At 53.3% G+C, this 21,157-nt stretch overlaps 3 protein-coding genes across 13 annotated transcripts in view; 1 reads left to right on the forward strand and 2 right to left on the reverse strand.

The window, feature by feature from the left end:
* Cpne5 (copine 5) overlaps positions 1–4,206 on the forward strand; it is a 79,911-nt gene extending 75,705 nt beyond the window's left edge. For all 5 annotated transcript variants that reach the window (XM_076917181.1, XM_034524814.2, XM_034524815.2 and 2 more), the window contains 5 exons: positions 75–202; positions 407–509; positions 1,162–1,219; positions 2,192–2,265; positions 2,925–4,206. In XM_076917181.1, coding sequence (XP_076773296.1) covers positions 75–202; positions 407–509; positions 1,162–1,219; positions 2,192–2,265; positions 2,925–3,143 — 582 coding nt within the window. In that variant the 3' untranslated portion in view covers positions 3,144–4,206. The remainder of the gene's footprint in view (positions 1–74; positions 203–406; positions 510–1,161; positions 1,220–2,191; positions 2,266–2,924) is intronic.
* A 1,062-nt stretch (positions 4,207–5,268) lies between these two features.
* On the reverse strand, positions 5,269–12,327 carry LOC117724258 (allatostatin-A receptor-like). The gene has a single exon (XM_076917183.1). It carries the CDS (start codon positions 7,992–7,994, stop codon positions 6,894–6,896), a length of 1,101 nt encoding a protein of 366 aa, XP_076773298.1. The 5' UTR covers positions 7,995–12,327; the 3' UTR covers positions 5,269–6,893.
* A 1,101-nt stretch (positions 12,328–13,428) lies between these two features.
* Rab44 (RAB44, member RAS oncogene family) overlaps positions 13,429–21,157 on the reverse strand; it is a 33,784-nt gene continuing 26,055 nt past the window's right edge. For 6 of the 7 annotated variants that reach the window (XM_076916459.1, XM_076916458.1, XM_076916460.1 and 3 more), the window contains 5 exons: positions 17,587–17,668; positions 16,954–17,068; positions 16,294–16,395; positions 14,904–14,980; positions 13,429–14,088 (listed from right to left, as the gene is read on the reverse strand). In XM_076916459.1, the coding sequence (XP_076772574.1) occupies positions 13,998–14,088; positions 14,904–14,980; positions 16,294–16,395; positions 16,954–17,068; positions 17,587–17,668 (467 nt within the window). In that variant the 3' untranslated portion in view covers positions 13,429–13,997. Of the gene's footprint in view, positions 14,089–14,903; positions 14,981–16,293; positions 16,396–16,474; positions 16,644–16,953; positions 17,069–17,586; positions 17,669–21,157 lie in introns of all 7 variants that reach the window. The other variant, XR_013105207.1, reaches the window with a different exon arrangement.

Here is a 21,157-nt window from a genome sequence, read left to right on the forward strand (position 1 = left end):
CATCTCCCTGGGCCCAGCCCTGCCTCTACAACCCTCCTGCCTACTCCGGCTCAGCTGCCTCCTCTCTGTCCCAGAACGGCAACCAGGAGAACCCCTCCTGCTGTGGCATCGACGGCATCCTGGAGGCCTACCACAGCAGCCTGCGCACTGTGCAACTTTATGGCCCCACTAACTTCGCCCCTGTCGTCACCCACGTAGCCAGGTAAGCCGGGAGGGACAGCTAGCCCCAAGGGAACATCACTGGAGAACTGAACAGAGCATCTCTTACCATCTGTTCACCTTCCAGCAAGAGGCCCAGAAGACTCCCTTTAAGCTCCTACCAGAGTGTTTGGGAGCCTTGTTCAGGGAGGGGGCCTGGGCCAGAGGCTCGGGAACACACCTTTGTGTGCCTACCCCACCCCCACAGGAATGCCGCAGCTGTGCAGGACGGCTCCCAGTATTCTGTACTGCTCATCATTACTGATGGCGTCATCTCAGACATGGCACAGACCAAGGAGGCAATTGTCAATGTGAGTGGAGGTCGGCGCTCTCTCTCTCTCTCTCTCTCTCTCTCTCTCTCTCTCTCTCTCTCTCTCTCACCGGTTTGGGGGAACTAAAGCGTCTTGTCCCACCCCTAAGAGAACCTGGGGGTGCTTCCTTTAAAGAAACACTGGGGTGGTTTCTTTTCCTGCCCCTCATAATGTTTCCCTCAAGGGGAACCTCTCCTTGAACTTCCTCACTCATCTGTTTGCTCAACAGAGACTGGCGAGACTTGGGAGAGCATGCTAGACAGGGGTTTAGAAATAGAAGATGCCTTGGGCCTATGACCCGCTCAGCCACCCACCCTAGGCCCCAGCTTGCCTGTCATGTAGGAGATAGCAGAGTGTTAGCATGAGGAAAGCTTCCTTCCCTAACCTTGACGCATGGTTTCCCTATAAAAGGGGCTCCAAACACAGCTGCCTGAGCCCAGCATGGAAGAGCCCTTGTACCAGAGGGAGGAGGTGGCTTTACAGAAGCAGGCAAACCCAACACCCTCCCACCCCAGCAACTTACCTTCTTTGGATCTGTTCCCTATCCTGTCCCTTGGGGTTCCTTGGGGTCCCCTACCCTTCATTCTTCCCCCACCCCCACTTGCCCTGCCCTCCTCACCTAGGTCTTTGCCCCTCCCCTGTCTTTTCCCAGGCTGCCAAACTCCCCATGTCGATCATCATTGTTGGCGTGGGCCAGGCCGAGTTCGATGGTGAGTCCAGCGTCCCCTTCCCAGCTGTCCTCTCTTACAGAACCCCATGGCATCCCGTCCCCACCCAGTGGAGCTCATGCCCAGACATGCATGCAGTCTGGGTGGACTCGTGTGCTCTGAGAGGGTGTGTTAGTACTCATGCAGGGCTCAGCCTCATCCTGAGGCTGGGCTCCCCATCCCAGACAAGGAACAGGGGCTTTAGCTGCATGTTGGTCTTGGTCTCCACTTGTTTTTAGTGTCGGGGCGAGGGCCCTGTGTCTCGCCCCGCTTGTCCAGCAAGGAAGACACGACAAACCGGATTCTTCTCAACAGCCTTTATTGGAAGGGCTCTTTTAGCTTTCTGGGAGAGACTGACTTGAATGCCCAGAACGGGCTGCTTATATACCCCCAGCCCTGGGCGTGGCAAAGCACATGGAGGTGTCCGATTGGTCAATTTGCAATGACTCATTAGCATACTCATTAGCATACACCGCCTGGGCGGGGGTGATTGGCCAGGTTCGTGGTACCCTAGTTGTACCTCATTTGCATGCCCCATTTGGGAGGGGCTGGAGTCAAGTTCCTAAGTGCACTGCGCATGCACAGTGCACTGATAGTTCTACCTGAGCCTGAGTAGCCGCCATCTTGGATCGTCGCCTCAGAGCGGCTGACGGGCGAATGTCAGCCTGTCAGCCGCTTTGAGGCTGGGGCGCTGCTTCTCTCGGCTGGCAGCCGCAGCCGCTTTTAGTCAGCGGCACCGAGAGAAAAAACGGGCAGCCGCTTTGAGTCTGCGGCGCCATGAGAAAAAACGGGCAGCTGCTTTGAGTCGGTGGCGGCACCGCCGCCGCTTTTCAAGCTGATAGACCTGCGGTGCCTTCCAGCCGTCAGGTCTGTCAGGTCAGCTGCCTACAGCCCTGGACTGGCCTGGGATTGGAAGGCAAGCCCTGACAGACATACATGTAGTCGGTCACATGCACACATCCCTTGTCCTTATAGCCATGGTGGAACTGGACGGTGATGACGTTCGGATCTCATCCAGGGGGAAGCTGGCTGAGCGGGACATCGTTCAGGTGAGACAGCCCTGTCCTTCTGTAGTGCATCAGATAGGAAGGCCCTCTTGTCAGGCCAATGTTAGAGCCATCTGGAGGACAGACGCTGGAATCCCTTCCTGGGCCAGTCTTCTCATGAAGCCACACCCATCCCTGCCCTGTATGAAGGTCCCTTCTAACCTGAATGATGCCCTCCAGAATCTAGAGCCCTACAAAAGTGCTCCGGCTCATGGGTTTTCTATAGTCTGTGCCACATGGCCTTTCGGTGGCATGGAGACCCCTTGTCATGGAGGATAAATTAAGATTCTATGGGGAGGGAAACAGGAAGGAGCCAGAGGTTGGCAGCATAGAGAGGAAGGTGGATTGGGTGTGGTTTTAGAGAAGTGTCGGGGTCCTAGGAGACCAAGAGAACCCTTTTGGAGAGGGGTGGTAAGGAGAAATGAAGCAAAGAGGTATGTTCCCGTTGGCCTTTCCCAGCATCCCTTGAGCCTCTGTTCTCCTTGCTAGAGCCTCAGATGAAGGTCTTGGGTCAGTGCTAGACCTCCCATGGAGTAGAAATGAGGGACTCAGCGCAGACACGGACCATCCCTGGGGAAATTCACAAAGTGGGGGTTGGATAGAGTAGCTCTCTGGGAGGGGACCCAAATGCCTTATCTTGACCCCATCTTCCTGCTTCTCAGTTTGTGCCCTTCAGGGACTACGTGGACCGCACCGGCAACCACGTACTGAGCATGGCCCGCCTGGCCCGGGATGTGCTGGCTGAGATTCCTGACCAACTGGTGTCCTATATGAAGGCACAAGGCATCCGCCCACGCCCACCACCCGCTGCACCTGCCCAGTCACCCCCAGAGTCTCCAGCCCACTCACCTCCTGGGTCCCCCCTGCACACGAATATCTGAAGCCAACAGAAGCAAGGGACTGAGGCCCCACTCTCCTCCTGGTCGACTTCCCAGACTCTACTTGGAGGGCCAGCAGGAAATGGGATATTAGGGCCTCACCCCACTTCCTGGACTCAACTTCACACCCAAATCCAGGGGACTGTGGTATAGCAAACAAGGGGTGCACAAGATTCTGGGGCTGAATGGACTCCCCTTGTCCATGCTAGACAACCCCAAGACTCCCCTATTTTTGCAGCCCAGCTGGGCCTCCTCCAGCTCCTGTCCCCTCCTACCCTAGTATCTAGTGTCCCCAGTCCCATGAGATCCCCTGTCCTGTTTCCAGGAAACTCCAGGCTAGTGGGCTACCAGGGATGCATGTGACCCTCTTAGGGACACCATATGTGAGCAGATAGAGCCCCTTCCCCAATCCTCAAAGGCTCAGTGGTATGCCAGAATGTTCTAGAATGGTCACTGGCGCTATCACAGGTAGCATTGAGATGTCCCCTGCTCAGTCCGGAGGCCACTCACCTGCTGGGCACAGGGTTAGCCCCTGCACTCCGCCTGTCAGTGGTTATGGGACAAGAGACAGAGGGCCCTGAGTGCCAACCTGTCCCACCCACATCTAGCAGGAACCCCATCCAGCACAACCTCTGCTCGCTGGGCCTCAGTGTCCACACCTCTGTGATGACAGGACTGGTCAGATGGTCCAGTGTTCCCTGAGCCATCCTGAGGGTACATCCATTCCACACACAGCCTCCCCATACCCTCCTCATGACCACCATTCACACCCAGGCCATCTAGACTCTGGGGTTACCCTGTCGCATCCTGTCACCCCATACCCCAGCCCTTCAAAGCTCCTGCCCCTGCAGTGGGAAGATGGCAAAAGGCCACCATCCTTTGTCCACTGGGGCAGGTCTTGCATGTGTCCCTTATGCCGCATGGGGTCCCCACCTAGCATCTCCCATCAGACCCACCTTTGTCATGCATGGTGATGGTGATGTTTTTACTGTCTGGTCCTGTGCCTGTCTGAGACCGTCTCTGTGGAACTTGCCTTAAATTGAAGTAAACCAGTTCTTTTAGTAGACCCCTCCTCCTCCGCAAAGAGCTCTGCCACTTGCCCAGCGTGTCTCTGCTGCCTCAGTTCTCCTGTTCAACCATGCCCCCATCAGACTCTGCGAAGCATGGGGGGGGTGTGTGTGGAATGAAACCCACCTCCCGCAAACATCATATGTGAGCAGAGCCTGTGGCCGTCGGGGACTGTGACAGAGGCATGCTTGCCTAGATCCCCTTTCTGGTCCTCAAAGGCTCAGTGGTATGCTAGAATGTTCTAGATGCAGCCCCACTAGAGCTGTCACGAGAACAGCTTGTGACATTGAGATGTCTCCTGCTCACCTCAGTGAACACTCACCTACCCAGGCACATAGCTAATGCCTGGACGCCAACATGAGAGACAGCAAGCATGCAGGGACTCGGGTCTATAGCCTGGCTTCAGAGAGTGGTAAGAGTCAGGAGAAAGGGGAGAGGATGAGGGCAGACACCAGTAGAGAGATGTTTTAGATGCGCTAGGCCATTGAGGGGAGCCCCAGAGAAATGAGCAGGGAGCCGTGCTGATGCCAGGGTGAAGAGGAGTCTGGTAGTTTGGGATAAGTAGGTGCCAGATAGGAGCCTGGTGTGTTTGACGGGAGGGAAGCACACAGATGTGATGGGAGCTAACCCAAGGAAGAGAAGGCAGGCAATGGGGTCAGGGCGGGGACCAGAATGCACTGGGCCTTGTGGTTCACGGCAAGGCCTCTGAAGTTTGGCTCTGGAGAGATGTAGCCATTGAGGAAGTGAGAGAGAGGAGCACATGACCCGAACCTCACCAATGTGTGGATCACTATCACGGTCAATCACTGTTTCTTCATCTCTCAACAAACATCTGCTGAGAATCCATTCCAGGCCTGCGCAGGGGTCAGAGGCACTTGGCTCAGTCCCCAGTGTCTCCCTCTGGGCTAAACCTGCCACCACAAAGAAGCAGTGCCAGCCAGCTGGAAGGTCTGGGAGTAGTGGCACTAAGGGGCACTCTGGCCCATCCCGGATGACCCCTGGGAGGTGTGGCCAGCATAGTGTCAGGTAGGGGTACATGTGTACACTAATAGTGACAGTGCCAGGCTCTGTAGGTGAAGCACGCAGTACTCATGTGACTTTATAAACATGGTAAGCATCTTCCGTGGTCCCTCTCCACAGTTCAGGGCCATCACTAACGTGGATCTTGACAACAAGAACGATACGCGCATGCGCGCGCACACACAAACTGCGCACTCTGTCCAATCAGCCCTCTAGGCAGCCATTCTCAGGCTGTACCCAAGAGGAATTCGGTACTAATTACCCTCCAGCTCGGGGCTTGTTTACTTCTGATGACTTCATGGTAAATTAGAGCTGACTCACGGCCGTCTCTATAATCAGATGCCCTGCGAATCCCATGACGCCATGAATGGGAACGGGGTAGGGTCGTGGCTGGAGAGAAGGGAAGTTCCCATAACCAGTGGCCTATTTTCCATCTCCTTAGGCGCCATGGGAAAGTGTAGGGAGGAGATAGGTACCCAGCAGGGGAATCCAGACATGAGCAGTTGCCCCTGAGGTCTTTGGGGGAACAGACACAGCATCAAAAGCATCTTCACCATGACACTGACTTCTCTGCTGGGTTCTTACCCATGAGGTGTTCTGCAGAACTATTGCCTGACATGGAAGTCTGAGGCAGCTGCTTTCCCAGAGTCTCTCCAGGATAGCGTCAGTGGCCTTTGGGGCTCCCAAGGCTCTGGAAAGTTCTATAGCAGAGAATACCTTGACTTGATTCAACGCAATAGTCCCTGAGGTTTTTGATCACACAGTCAGGGCCTCTCTTTCCTCCCCCCTCTCCATCCCCACCCGTCTGTCTTACTCTTGCTGTATGTGCGTAACGGGTAATGCTACGCTAAACAAGCTGTCTAGAGAATGACAGTGGACACAACTTTCCTGGTTCCAGGGCCAAAAATAGAATTTGAGGCCACATCCAAAGAGTATAAGGAAAGGGGGCCTCCCCAACATGGGTGTGAGAGGGAGAGAGAGGTGGGCCCTTGAGAAGGAGCGGCCCTTGAAAGAGGCCCTTCCCACTTACCTTAGAAAAAGAAACCACACACAGAAGAAAGGGTGGGGTTCAGTAATTCACAAGCCCAGACTCCTGGCTCCAAGGTGGACTTTATTTTTGTTCCTGTCTGAAACTGAGGGTGTGTGGAACAGAGCTGAAGGAGGTAGGCAGGGGATGGGCAAGGCAGATGAAGGGTTCTCCAGGACTCTAAGAACCCCAGGGTAGTCCTCTGTCTACTCCATTTTGTCTATTCATTTCAAATGCCCAGCTTGGTAAACATAAGATGGTGCCGTTGTCATGGTAACGCCTGTCACTCACATGCTCACCGAATCCCCGCCCCTCGTCATGCATGTTCAATGGGGGGATCACCCTGTGCAGATGTGGGAGCCTCATACCATTTTTTTCAGATGAAGCACAGGGAGGTGAAGGGACCCAAGACCACAAAACTTTGTGGTTGGGAGCTTCACAGTTCCTTCATGGATTGTGAGCTGTCACCATGCCACTCCAATGGGTGCTGTTCCCTGGTGCCGGAAGGCAGTCTCTGTGGCCCCATGAGAAAGCAGAGAGGCAGGCCGTAGATGACCAAGGTTCCTCTTCTCCGCCTTGAAGCCCACTTCCTGTTAGACCTTTGCCACCAACCACCCTGTCAGGGCATAGGGTCCCTGTCATGGCCAAATATCTCTCACTACCTCAGGAAGTATGGCTGTTCTGGGCCTATGCAAAATGGCCCTGAGTCCCACCCGGTAAGGGCGGCAGAGGCAGAAGCAGAGGACAGGGCTGACAGCGCAGTTGGAATAGGCTAGCAGGGTGCACAGGCTGGAGGCCACAAAAGCCAGTGGCGTGGCTGGTAGGTGGCCTACAGCAGACACATAGCCCAGTGCGGAGCAGGGTCCCCACATCAGCACGAAGACCACCAGCACGACGAGACTGAACTGTGTGTTTACCCTGTGCTCCTGCACACTCTCCCATGATGGACCCAAAGGCCGTGTGCAAAGGCGCCAGACCACGTGGCCAAAAGAGCAACCCAGGCCCAGCAGGCAGGGCAGAAAAGCCAGGGCTCCCAGCAGGGTAAAATAGCAGGTTGTTTGAGGTGGGCTGAGCAACAGAAGGCAGGCCAGGGCCTCAGGGACACCCACTGCCTGCTCTAATACTGTCACCCGCTGAAACAGCCAGTTGGGCATCGAGGTGGCCAAGCCCAGTGCCCACATAGCCCCACAGAGCAGCAGGCGAGCACGTGGGCCGGCTGGGAGGGCCACATGGGGCCAGATCATGGCCATGTGACGCACAAGTGCAGAGGCTACCATGCTGTAGAAAGTACAGAACATGGTGGCCGTGTTGGTGGCCTGGCTGGCGGTACAGACCGCAGGGCCCAGCCACCAGCCCCGACGTAAGAAGCTCAGCAACAGGGCAGGTACCAGGAAGGATACGAAAAGCAGGTCGGAGAGTATCACGTTCACCGCGAGGCTAGTGGTCAGCACCGAGAGCGGGTGAGATGCTCGAGGTCCACCGGCCACCACCATCAGTAGGAGCCCATTGGTCAGCAGCCCCACGAGCAGGATGAGGCCACAGAACCCCGCGAAGGCCAGGCGGAGCCACCTCTCCTGGCTGTCTGGCAGCCCTGTGTAGAGAGTAGCATTCAACTCCATACGGGGTGAATCCTGTAAACAATGGTATTTCTGTTTAAGGAAAGAAAACTCAAAGTTTTTTTTTTTTTTTTTTTTTTTCCTGGTTCTATTGTCTGTAAAAGTCCTCACCACGGAAATCATGAAGGGGGTTGCCCAGAACTTCAGGGTAATGACTTAGGTTTGCTAGGGACTAACTGGGCCACACCCCACCTGTGGGCTCACGGATGCTGTCAGGCATTCTGACTCGAGCCACCCTGTGACCTTGTAACAGGCTTCTAAATGGGAATTCTAAATCCAGATCAGACCCTCTCCGGTTATACCCACCTGCAGACTCTCTTCTTTTAAAAAAATTTTTTTTATTAATTTTTTCTCTCATACATGATATCATCCCGACTACAATTTTCCCTCCCCCTTCTCCTCCCAGCCCCTTCCTCTCACCCCTCCTCTGTTTCTCTTCAGAAAAGGGCAGGCCTCCCAGGGATCTCAACCAAACATAGCACATCAAGTTACAATAAGAGTAGGCACCCTGCCCCCTTCATGTTAAGGCTGGACAAACAACCCTGTAGGAGGACCAGGGTCCCCAAGGCAGGAAAAGCATCAGAAACAGCCCCTGCTCCCTCTGGCCGGAGTCCACAAAAACACCAAGCTACACACAACATACATGCAGAGGTTAATCCTATGCAGGCTTCTGGGTTGTTGGTTCAGTCTCAGTGAGCTTCTGTGTGTCCAGGTTGGTTGATTCACTGGGTTTTCTTGTGTGTGGGGGTCCTTGACTCCTCTGGCTCCTACAATCCCCCCCCCCAGCAGGATTCCAGGAGCTCTGCCTAAAGTTAGACTGTGGGTCCCTGCATCTGATCTCTCTCCCTCTCTCTCTCCCTCCCTCCTTCTCTCCCTCCATCTCTCTCCCTCTCTCTCCCCCTCATGTGTGTGTGTGTGTGTGTGTGTGTGTGTGTGAGAGAGAGAGAGAGAGAGAGAGAGAGAGAGAGAGAGAGAGAGAGAAAGAGAGAGTCAGTCTTTCAAGACAGGGTTTCTCTGTGTAGCCCTGGTGCTGTTCTAGAACTCACTCTGTAGACCAGGCTGGCCTCAAACTCAGAGCTCTGCCTGCCTCTGCCTCTGCCTCCTGAGGGCTGAGAGTAAAGGCAGGTACCTCCAGCCTTCCTTTCCTTCTACCCACACAGGTTAATTCCAGGATCCCCGCTGCTACAGGGAGAAATACATCCACCTGAAGAGTCTAAGGGTGTGTCTTCACCTCTCACATCTTTCCTATTCCTACCCCAGAATTCCTACTCTTTCTGCCACCCAGGAACCAGAGACAGTCAGTCTAATTACACGAACCACCCCGCACCCTGCTTTTGTCTGAGACCTATCAGAAGGGATCCCCACTCTGCCTGGTGGGCCTACTGAACTGTCTCAGAACACCTGCTATACTGTCAGTCTCCCTACCACAGGTCCTGCACCATGCTGCTGTCTGTCTGTCTGTCTGTCTGTCTGTCTGTCAGTCTGTCAGTTCATGGCCATCTGACAGGATGGTCTGTCCGCATGCAGAGTCTGGGTTCTGATCCTACCGCTGCCACTCAGGAACTGGGGAACTTGAACAAGTTCCACACCATCCCTTAGCCTCGAAATCCTCTGTAAGGACAGAGGGACTAGATCGGGACCAACAGCAACTGTCCCTGGGCTGGGCCAGGGCAGCTCTCTGGCAGGGTAGTGACAGAAAGCTAGAATATGTCCCTTCCTCATGCCCTCTGAGTGCACAAGCCAAGGACGGATGGGCTGGGCTCTGATGCCAAAAAACAACTTGGGGCTGACACCTGTCTGCCACACACCACACCAAGAACATTAGGGGAGGAAATCCCCTGCACTGTGTTCCCTATGCTCCAGGTACTGGTGGTGGGGGAGGGTGTCAGCAGAAGACAGCCAAGTCAGGCTGTTCCACTTCTCCTGCCAGTTCTAGTCAGAGTCCCTCCTCCTACACAGGGGCCAGAGGAGCCAGGTTCCCCTGCCAGCTTACTGCTAGTCCTTCAGGGTCCCCAAGCCTCTCCCCCAGAGATCCTGACCTGGGAGTTTGTTTGGTGTCTGTCCTGGCTTGTTTTATGTCAACTTGACCCAAGCTAGAGTCATTTTGCAAGAGGAAATCTCAATTGAGAAAATGCCTCACCAGATGGGCTTTTGGTAAGGCTCTGGGGCATTTTCTTGATTGATGATTGGTGTAGGAAGGCCCAGCTGAGGGTGGTACCACTCCTCGGCTGATGGTCCTAGATGCTATAAGAAGGCAAGCCACCGGGAGCAAGCCAGTAAACGGCACCCCTCCATGACCTCTGCTTCAGTCCCTGCCTCCAGGGTCCTGCCCTGCTTGAATTTCTGCACCAATTTCTTCTGTGATGGAAAGGAAAGACAAACCCTTTCCTTTCCAAATTGCTTTTGGTCCCAGTATTTAAGAGAGTATCTGAGGCCTCACAGCCACATATGGTGTGAGAAGGCTGAGGGGCAGCTATAGAGTGGTCTTCCACTTCCGCTTGGCTTCCGGGGTGCCGGGGGAATAGTCACTTTCCTGACCAGGTGCCTGCGTGTGTGCCTGCTCTGAGAATCCACGTCTCCCCCTAAGAAACTGAGTCACCTGTGGATGCCGGAGCCTACCTAGATCAAGCCCCTGCTTCAGGGCTGTGGGTGTGGCTCTGTCAGAGCCCCTGCTGAGTATGTGCAAACAAAGCCCTTTGCTGCATAAACCAGGCATGGGATGGGGATGGGAGAGAAGGGGGAAGGACAGCTAAAAAAAAATGGTGTCCTGGGGTAAGAGTCCTTGCAGGGCAAGCACCAGGACCTGAATTGGAATCCCCAGCACCCAGATAAAAAGCAGATTATGGCTGTCTTCACCCACACCCCAGTACTGGAGGGTAGACACAGGCAGATCCCAAGAGCCAATGGCCAGCTGGCATAGCTGAGGTGAAAAGCTTCTGGTTTGGTCACCGAATCCTGATTTAGGGCACAAAGCCAGAGAGTGCCAGAGGAAGACACCCGATGGCTGGCTCTGGCCATTCCGCACCTGGACATGGTCACAAATATCCTGACACTCACATGCACCACACATACACAAAAGAAAGGGAAAGAAAAAGAGACATTAGTCTGAGGCTCCGTGGCACAGGCTTACAGGTACTCAGGAGGCTGAGGCAAGGGGATCACAAGTTCAAGCCTGGGCTGCAGACTAAGGCAGTATGGGCAACTTGGGGAGACCCCATCCTAAAATAAAAAGTAAAACAAAGAAGTAGTGAGCCGGCTCAGTGTGTAAAAGTGCTTGCAACCAAGTCTGAAGACCTGAGTTCGAACCCCAGAGACCCACATGGTGGGAGGAGAGATGACTCCAGAAAGTTGTCCTCAGACTTCTACAACCACACCCCCTAAAACACACATACACACAAATAATAAATGTAAGTTTTAAAGTTTTGTCAGTAAAAAGAGGGTGGCTACGGGTGTGGTTAGATGCCTGGAGCCCTTATATTAATCCCCAGAACCACAGAGAAAAATCAAATAGCTCTGGCCTTTCCTGGCAGCATTTGGGAAGCAGAGTCAGGAGGATCGTGGCGTTTGTGCCAGCCTGGGCTACATAACAGAACCTGTGTCAACAACAACAAAAACCAAGAGCAGGGAATGTAACTTGGATGCTGGGGTGCTCGCCTAAGGCTGCATCGAGTCTTGGTTACCAGAGACACATAAACTGGGTGATGCAAGCCCTCATGAAGTGGAGGGAGGATCAGAAGTTGAGGGTGATCCTCGGCTACATAGAAAGTTCATGGCTAGACTGGACTACATGAGACCCAGTCAACAAAGGAAATAACAATAAAATCCACCTAGCTCATCTCCTAAGGCTGCTGTGACACAAGCTCTGTGTGGTTACATAAGGTCAGTTCTCAGCATGTCACCTGTCTCACAGGTCCTGAGTAACTAACTGTCACACAGGTCCTGAGTAACTAACTGGCTTCGGTTCCTCCCTGGCCACTTTCAATTTCTCTAATGCCCCAGCCAAGTTCCCATTCTGTCCCCTCCCTCCCCTTCCCAATTCACGTTCCCTCCGAGCCTCAGCAGCCTGGTCTCCCCAGCCTTTTTCTTAATCAGCTTCAAATCAAGCTATAGCCAGTTTCCCCTTGGCTGGCATACTCTGTGAAATGAACACTTGCCTGTCGGTTCCTTCTGCTGTCTACCTTGAGGAGTCCTGCTGCCGTCCTTTACCCACCCGGTATTCCAGGTCTCCACTTGCTGACCTGCGAGCCCTTAGCTGATCAGAAGGGCTTACTCTCCAACACAGCTGAGTCTTGTGCACACGGTGGACCCAGCCACAGCGATTCAAGCTAAGTTCGAGAGATGCCTCTTCTCCACACACCTCAAGGGAAGCTGAGATGGCTGCCTGGAGGCTGCTGTCCTTCACCCGCTAGATGAAAGTGTCTCACTCCTTGGCTGGTTACCAGGAGCCTCATTAGTTTCCTGTATCACAAATGGAGGTGTCCAGGCCTGCCGGGCTGGACCCCAGAGATAGCATTGGCGTGGTAGGACCCGCCTTTCCCCTTGTGAGTGCCATTCCCAGGAACTGCCTGGGGAGAGGGGAGGGTCTGGAAGGAGGTGAGGGAAAACCAATGAAGGACCTAGGGAGACAACAAACCTGACTGCGGTCATTGCATCGAGCCTGGAGTAAAATGGCTCCGTAAGTAGATGGGTATCTAACTCCATCTTTGGTGGCATCAGACGCCGGAACCGTCTGAACCTGATTGGGTATTGAAGTCTGTCCTGTGTGCCAGCTCCCTGACTCTGAGACCTCCCTAAACAGTGGAAAGAAGGTACTGGCTTACAGCATGGAGACTGGCTAACGGGAATGAAACAATGCCCCTGCCTCTTCCAGGACTCCCACCAACCAACACATACCTTCCTCTTGACTTTCTGCATAGAACACTGAGGATTCTCCCAATTCAGCCTCCTGGACACCACAGAATAGAGGTGTCCAGGCCTGCCAAGCTGGACTCCAGAGATAGCATTAACTAACTATCTGTCTCCAGAAACCACGATGCTTCCATCCCATCCCGGGTTCCTGTGGGAACTGTATTCCATGATGAGATGGCTATGGAGCTAGGTCTCGCCCTGACTCAGACGCCAACCCCAACCTCCTAGACCCCCAGAACTTCCCTCCAGGTTTCCAAGCTGCAGTCCAGGCTCCACCCATCAAAGACACCCAGTGGCTTCTGCGGCCCCTGAGCTCTTTGGGGCAAGAAGCAGGATCCTGATGCAACCCTCTATGGAGGGCCCCAAGGGCATACTAAGGACCATCAGAATGACGCTACTCTCAGGATTAGATTCAACAAGGAGGAAATCCGAATCTGAGAGGGTAAACCAAGGCAAGCACAGGGAGTGGTGGGATCTAACTGGGATGTGTGGATTCAGAGTCGATACCACACAGACTCCCTGCAAGGTATATTTCCTTCTCTATATCTGATCCCTTGGTTATACAAGGCATCCCCCCAAAATCCAAAAATACTCAAAAGGAGAATAGTATCCCCCCCCCCCCACACACACACGAGTCTTGCATCCTGGTTAGTTTTTATTATCAATATAACACAATCTAGAGTCACCAGGAAATTCTTAAATAGAGAATTGCCCTTGCCAGACTGGCCTGGGGTGGGCATGTCCGTGGGGGCACTGCCTTGCTTGATGATTGATTCAGGAGGACTCGATCCACTGTGGGTGGTGTCATCCCTAGACAGGTGGACCTGGGCTCTCCACAAAAGCTGGCTAAGCATTCGGCAGTGTGTGAGCCAGTAAGCTGCGGTCCTCCATGGTTCCTGGATCAGGTCCTGCTTTGACAGTGATGGACAGTGGAAATATAATCCTTTCCCTCCTCTGAGCTGCTTTTGGCCGGTCTTTATCATTGCAGAAATTGAACTAGGATACCCTACCGCCTCGCAACCTGGGGTAAACGAATGTCTCAGGGACACTTTGCTTGCGTGGAGTTTCTAGGTTTGTCCTGCCATCCACCCCTGGCATGTTTGCTTAGTGAAGCAGAGGTGACATTGTCCCCTGCAGAGCTTCTCTATCCCAGCTGTGTCTAGGAAGCACAATGGAAACTATGGGAAGACGCAATCGGGGATGGGACCAGGCTGGTGATCAGGGGCAGCAGCCAGCTCTCTTGGGTGGCTGCGGGCGGGTCACTTCCACCAGCGAGGCCTTCAGGCGGTCTTCCTGCATCTTAAGTGACCTGTGTGACAATGTCCCCGAGTTATTCCTCTCTCTGCAGTATGGAGGGCTGGAGGTGGGTGTTGGGAGATGGGAGGCTCTCCCCCACCCCTCCAACCTCCATGCTCATGGCAGTGGGGAAAAAAACGGGACTGGGATACTGTGTCCTTCTGTCTCTTCTTCTGGCCCCCTGGGTGCCAAGCAACACGTGCACGCATGTGGGCATGCACACGCGCATGCGTGTGGGCGCGCGCATGCACACAAAATCACATTCCAGGGCTTGAGCCTGGGCTGCGACCCAGGTCACCGATGGACATTCTGTTCCCTTGGAAGCCCAAACTCAAGGTCAAGAGCAAACCTGGAGCCGGGAAAAGTGGGCGCCAAACGTCTAACCACATGTGTGCTGATGGACTCTGATACCCTTACTGGCACCCACCTCAGCCAGTCACTGAGCACCCAGTGAGTGCGAGGAGAAGGGCAAAACAGACAGACAGCAAGAAGAAAACAGATGTAAAAACAGTTGTCTAGAAGGGTACAGTGAATGGAGTGTAAGGAGCCGAGAGACGGACAGAGAGGAGATAGAGATGCAGAGAGGCAGAAGGAAAGGGCAGAATGGCATTGCAGATAACGCCCGCCATCAGGGGGCATTTGGTAGCGTTCACACAAAGTCATGAAAGTCACTAGAAAGCTGGGGCAGGAATCTTATAGTCAAGACAGGGTGTGTTACAGCTGGAAAAACAGAGCTTTGTAACCAGGGTCTTCCTTCGCCACTTCCTGGAGAGGGGCAGGGCAGGGCAAGGCCGCCCCTGAGGACTCTGGGTCTAGGGAAGCACTCACCGAGCCAGGTTCATCATAGGCTCCAGGATGTTGTGACCCAGGGCCGCGCTGCACTCACCAAAGGAGACCCCCAGCTCCTGCAGACACACAGAGTGCTGGAGAGGCAAGATCCAGCCCTGCCACACCTCACCAGTCACCCTGGTTCCCTAGCTGGAGCTCTGCCCAGCATCCACCCTGCACGTGCAGGACACAGCTAGAGATGTCCCCCAGACTTGGAGTAGAAGACAGACAGACTGCTCAGTTTAGAGAAACATACAAGCATTCTCTTTATACGCAGGCTTTGTTTGTATGTTTCTCTAAAATACTTCTGGGCCTCATTTCTCTCCCTTCCTACAGTCACGGGGGATTTCGCTGACCGGAAGTGGGGAGCAGGTTAAGGGGCCACTAAGGGAGCATCTAGGTTCCTAGTTCTGACGGACCGTCTCACCATGACCACTTCCGGTGAAAATCCCTCATCCGTCTGCTCCAGTGGGAGCCACATAGAACACTCAGAGTTCTCTCTCTGACACCACGAGACACCCGCCCCCCCAGCACAGGGATCCTTCGTGGTAAACTCTGGCCTCTCACACAAAGCTCCCGGGGTGTAACTGCGGAGCTCTGCCAACGCCCCTTATAAATAAGACTGTGAGAAATAAATAGCCTCCTGCCATCACCAGAGTGGACGTCCTGGGGGTGGGGGAGGGGAGTCCACTGTGCATTTTCTAGGAACCCTTAATCCTCAGTCCTCTGGCAAGATTAATTCTCAGAGAAGGAACTCTCAAAGGGACAGACTACTGTTCCAGAGGGGATAATCTGCCATTCTGGGGTCACAATGGCAAGCCACAATCATGAGAAATAAATCAACAAGGAAGCTTAGCTAGAATTCTAAGGAGTGTGTCAGGGGCGGGACCAGGAGTGACTCAAAAAAATTATATATATTATTACTCCCTGGCTTCTCTAGAATGCGGTTAAATCTCACTTATAAATAATAGTATCCCTGTCTGGCAACAAAGCTTTTGATGTTGCCTTCCCAAGGAAAAACATTTGAGTCTTAAAATAGAATAAACAAGAAGAGAGTATGTTAATTAGAGACCAGAGATAAAATTAAGACTTGATTGGGGATTTCAGTGACGCTTTTAAAACTGTTTTCACTCGGAGAGGTTTTTCACGTGGGCTGGGGCTGCGTGGGAATCTGCTAATTCCACACAGCGCTCAAGGTGGCGCCCGCTGGTCACAGCCTGGATTTAAGCCCCCGGGGCCCATCTGCAGTGACTAGATGGCCAGGCACAACCATATCCGTGCCAGCCAGGCCTCTGCCATAGGCAGGCACGGGCAGTGCGGGAAGCCCCGTTTCCCACAGGCAGGCACGGGTGTGCAGGAAGCCTCGTTTCTGTGATGTCCCAGTACTCACCTGGGCGAGTCTTCTGCCAGCTTCAGTGGGTACCTGCCTCTTCTCCTCACAGTCCATCTTGTTTCCCAGCAGGACCATGGCCACACCCTCTACACCTGCATCCTGCACAGGATATGTGCTGTCAGCGGATGCCAGCCCCAAGGTAGAAGCTTCTAGAAGTTTTTAGACGCCGTCTGCTCACCTGGACTCTTTCTTTTTCCCCTTTCTGCTTTCAAAATACTTCTCCTACTTTCATGGTTAACCTTGTGGGCACCTCCCCCTGGAAGCCTTTCTGGGTTGTTCCGACCACCCTCTGGAAGAGCAGCAAGGGCTCTTGGGTAATTGCCGAATCCAGAATTCAGCACAGCCCTCTGCAGAATCCAGGTACAAAGATTAGGTAGGTACGTGGGGGATAATGGGAACCCCACCTAGGAGATATCCCAAGCTGCTAGTGGGATGTGTGAGTAGTCTATTTTTGGGAGCTTTACTGTGTGGCTGTGGTTTCTCTGTGCCTCAGGGCTCCTAGTCCATCTGCCCACACGTTCCTCAGCCAGTGGTGTCATTCCTGTGACTACTGTGGCATTTGTAACCCCAGAGGAACGAGGAATGTGTGTGGGTAGATTCTAAGCTTCCTCTTGGTTCCCGAACCTGGGGCCAGCCTGCAGTCCCGAACAGACCCACCTGCAGACAGTCCAGCCAGTAACGCACGTGGGTGAAGCTCTCTTGGGAGGTGACATCATACATGAGCACCACCCCCTCCGCCTTGCGAAGCAGCTGCCGCGTGAGGCTGTGGTACCTGCCCGAAGGGTCTGCATGAGGCCACCACATCCAGAGCTTGAGGACCCCGCCCCCATCCGTCCTATCCTAAGGGTAGACTTTGATGTATTTAGGGGCCACTTAGGGCATCTCCCATGTTTTGTGACATCTTTAATAAGCAAGCCTTAAGCAGCTAAGTCTGCTTTATGGATGAGTTTGTCCCTAGAACAAGTTTCCAGAAACGGAAATGCAGAGTCAAATCTTTGTGTCCCTTATGTTTCTATTACTGTGGTCCATGTGCTATATGGAAGACCTGCAGTCTAGAAGGTTGGTCAGGGGAAAATCACCCAGTGCACCCCCACCCTAGGGCTGTTCAGAGTTGGGGCACCTGAGCTCACAGCCCTTCCTTCATGACTCCTTGACTCTTGGGTCTCAGAGTCTTATTGCTTCAGTGGGGACAGACCTTGTCCCCTGTCACCCAGCTTGTGGGCCACCCTTTCCTCCCTCACTCTGAGCCCAGCCGAGATCCCTGACCACTGGCAGGGACAGTATGAATACCTCTCTTGTCCGGCTGTGTCCCACAGCTGCAGGGCGAAGGTTTTATTGTCTACCTGCAGGTTTTTGACACGAAAATCCACTCCTAGGACACACAGAAGAGACAGCCCAGGACAACTAGCTTCAGATGCTCCAGATGTGCACCCAAAACCAACCTCAGCCACAGAAGGATGGGAACCACAGTGCTGGGCCCTTCTCTGCTCTTCAAAGAACCCCACAATCAAGGACCCATGGGGTCATGCTGTATGCTCTGGGTCTCTAGGGCTCTGGGACCAATCAACTTCCCCCATTGAGCCTTTCTTTCTCATCAGCAAGGTGATATTTTAAAAACCCACATTGAAAAGGCTTGTGCCTAAAGGCTCAGCAGGGTTCCTGCTGGACACAATCAAGGTGACTACATTTATCATTCCCTCCACAGCCTCTGGAGTCCTAAGCCCTACTCTTCCCTGTAATCAGAGCTGCAGACACACTTAGATCCTGGAATAAGGAGAGAGAGAAAGAGAGAGACAGAGAGAGAGAGAGACAGAGAGAGAGAGAGAGAGAGAGAGAGAGAGAGAGAGAGAGAGAGAGTGATTGATTGATTGATTCTGTGTCCCTTCCAGCCAACCCCCAACTGTCAAAGAAGCCTTTTGGATGTGGGCAAGAATGAAGGGAGGGGAGGCTGGAGAGCCGGCTCAACGGTTAAGAGTCCTTAAGGCTATTGCCTGTAGTTTGGGCCTTAGCATCCATGTTACGAGGCTCCCCAGCAGCTGTAGCTCCACTCTAGGCTAAGAACACCTTCACTGGCCTCCACAGGCACCTGCACTCAGATGTGCATAACCACATACAGACAAACACAGAGACACTCAAGAAATAGTAAATCTTTAAACGAGGGAAAAAATAAGAATGGGAGGGGGTGCTCTGTCCCTGTGTATACCCCCTTTCTTACAGGGCCCACTGCAATCTGGCAGCTCCTGACATCCACAATGTGACAAATTTCTACAATGACCCCTGTAAGCACATGCTGCCATCCCGGGTGGTTCATACAGTTTAACTTAGACTTGGCTCTGGTGCCTACAGGGAAGGGGTGAGACGCATAACAACAACAACAACTCCAGAGATCTGCCTGTCTTTGTTCCCACCACCCTGAGGCTGGGCCAGCAGCAAGGGGCCTCCTGAGTAGAGAGTGGTTTTCTTTACAGCCTCTTCCTGAGGTTCTCAGGAGCCCAGGACTACAGATCTTGAGACTGTCACATTCAGCTGCACACCCGCTGGGCCACCCACTAATGGTTCTCAGCCATTCCTGCAACTGCTGCTCCCGGCCCTGCTTAATTCCCACGCTCCCCTATCTACCCCCAAGAGAGTCTGGTGTGCCCCAAAACTGTTTAGCTGGGCCACATAAACCATCAGATATGCAGCGTTTGGTCTACTGGTTCAAGGGGGGCAGCCCACACACATCCATAGCAATCAAGGGCAGAACCCGGCACACACAGGTCAGGCTTTCCTCAGTGGGGGGTCTAACCTTTGAGGTAGGGTGGGGGACGAGCAAGGGCCAGAAACCTCACTAGGATTCAGTTCTCTGCCACCAGTGGGGACCACATTGAGAATCACGCACGGAGAAGTCAGAACACCTGGTATCTGTGTCCCCAACCAATGTCGTCGAATGCACTCGGCAAGATTTCTGACTTTTTGAGAGGGGATGGGATTGATGCCGGGGAGACACCTGGCTGGCCACAGGTGCAGGCTTGCTCTGTCCCAGTCTATGCTATCAAATTGTGTGGAACTGACACACACAGAGCATCCTGGGGCTGGAGAGACAGCTCAGGGCTTCAGCACTTGCCATGCAGATACCCAGAAACCCACATAAATGCTGAGTGGGCGTGGCAGCCTCTGAAGGAAGAGATGGAGGGACACCCGGAGAAAGCTGGCTAGAGAGACCAGCCATACTGATGAGCCCTGGATTTGATGGAGAGACTCTGCCTCCGTGAATAAGGCAGAAGAGTTATGGAGGACGTTTCCCAAAGTTGTGTCCCTTCACACGCACATGAGTGCACACACACACACACACAAACATGCTATAGGCCCAGCCTCAGGGTGGTGGGAACAAAGACAGGCAGATCTCTGGAGTTGTTGTGCATGTGTCTCACCCCTTCCCTGTAGGCACCAGAGCCAAATCTATGGTAAACTCTGAATAAACTCTGCTCCATACTGCCTCCTTCCGAAAGCCATTCCTGCGGCAAAGTCAAGCACCTCAGCTCCACCTGAGTGGAAGTCTCTGAACGAGTCCTTGGCTCTGTTCCCACAGAGGCTGACAGATCTTTCTGCCACACAATAAGAAGAAGGTGTATAGGTAGTTTTGATTATGGCCTCGACAGCATTTAGAATCTCATGGTGGGGCTGGAGAGATGGCTCAGAGGTTAGGAGCACTGACTGCTCTTCCAGAGGTCCTGAGTTCAATTCCCAGCAACCACATGGTGGCTCACAACCATCTGTAATGGGATCTGATGCCCTCTTCTGTGGTGTCTGAAGAGAGCGCCAATATACTCACATATATAGAATCACATGGCAAAGGAGTCTCCATGAGGAGCTGTCTAGAATAGGTTGGCCTGTGGACATGTTGTATGAGATGCCATGACCAAGGCAACTCTTATAAGGACAACATTTGGTTGGGGCTGGCTTACAGGTTCAGAGGTCCAGTCCATTATCATCAAGGCGGGAGCATGGCAGCATCCAGGCAGGCATGGTGCAGGAGGAGCTGAGAGTTCTACATCTTCATCTGAAGGCTGCTAGCAGAATACTGACTTCCAGGCAGCTAGGATGAGGGTCTTAATCCCACACCCACAATGACACATTCACTCCAACAAGGCCATGCCCGTTCCAACAAGGCACACCCACCCCAACAAGGCCACACCTTCTAATAGTGCCACTCCCTGGGCAGAGAAACTCTAGAGCCTGACCTAGGCCCCTCTTAGAACAGGGGAGTATTAAGCCATCTGCTTGGCACTGACTCGTAATTGGCCTGTAACCTGGAGCTGACATGGAGACACACACCACACCACCTTTGACCTGCTTCTGGGAGTCACTGAACTATCACGGTCAAATATTTACTTATAATACACAAACAATGGCTAATATGGATTGGTGTACACGCATGCCAGGTGACTTGTGTGAACTTGCAACCCCTGCAGGAAACAGGGTCTACTCCCATCTCCTCTGTCAGAAGATGTGGGAACTAATGAGAGCTGGACCCAGACTGTCCACCTGCAAAGGATCGTGGACCTATGGCTCTCAATGACATCGGGAAGAATTAGGGGGTGAGGCCTGTGGGCTAGAGAGATGCTTCAGCAGTTGGGTGTTGCTTCTCCAGAGGATGCAGGCTCAGCTCCCAATACCCACAACTGTCTGTAATACCCTCTCCTGGCCTCTGAGGGCATCAGGAACACCCACACACATTAAAAAAAAAAAAAAAAAAAAAAAAAAAAAAGAGGGGGGTAGGATATTCAGAAGGCAGAGGCAGGCAGATCTCTATAAGTTCAAGACCAGCAAGCTGGTCTACATAGTAAGTTCTAGGACTGCAAGAAAGAGTTCATTAAAG

This window comes from Arvicanthis niloticus, chromosome 20 (genome assembly GCF_011762505.2).
Source record: "Arvicanthis niloticus isolate mArvNil1 chromosome 20, mArvNil1.pat.X, whole genome shotgun sequence".
Taxonomy (NCBI): Eukaryota; Metazoa; Chordata; class Mammalia; order Rodentia; family Muridae; genus Arvicanthis; species Arvicanthis niloticus.

What these genes read in the sequence shown, in the direction of transcription:
- LOC117724258 (XM_076917183.1), bottom strand. Translation starts at nt 7,994, where the DNA reads ATGATTTCCGTGGTGAGGACTTTTACAGACAATAGAACCAGGAAAAAA.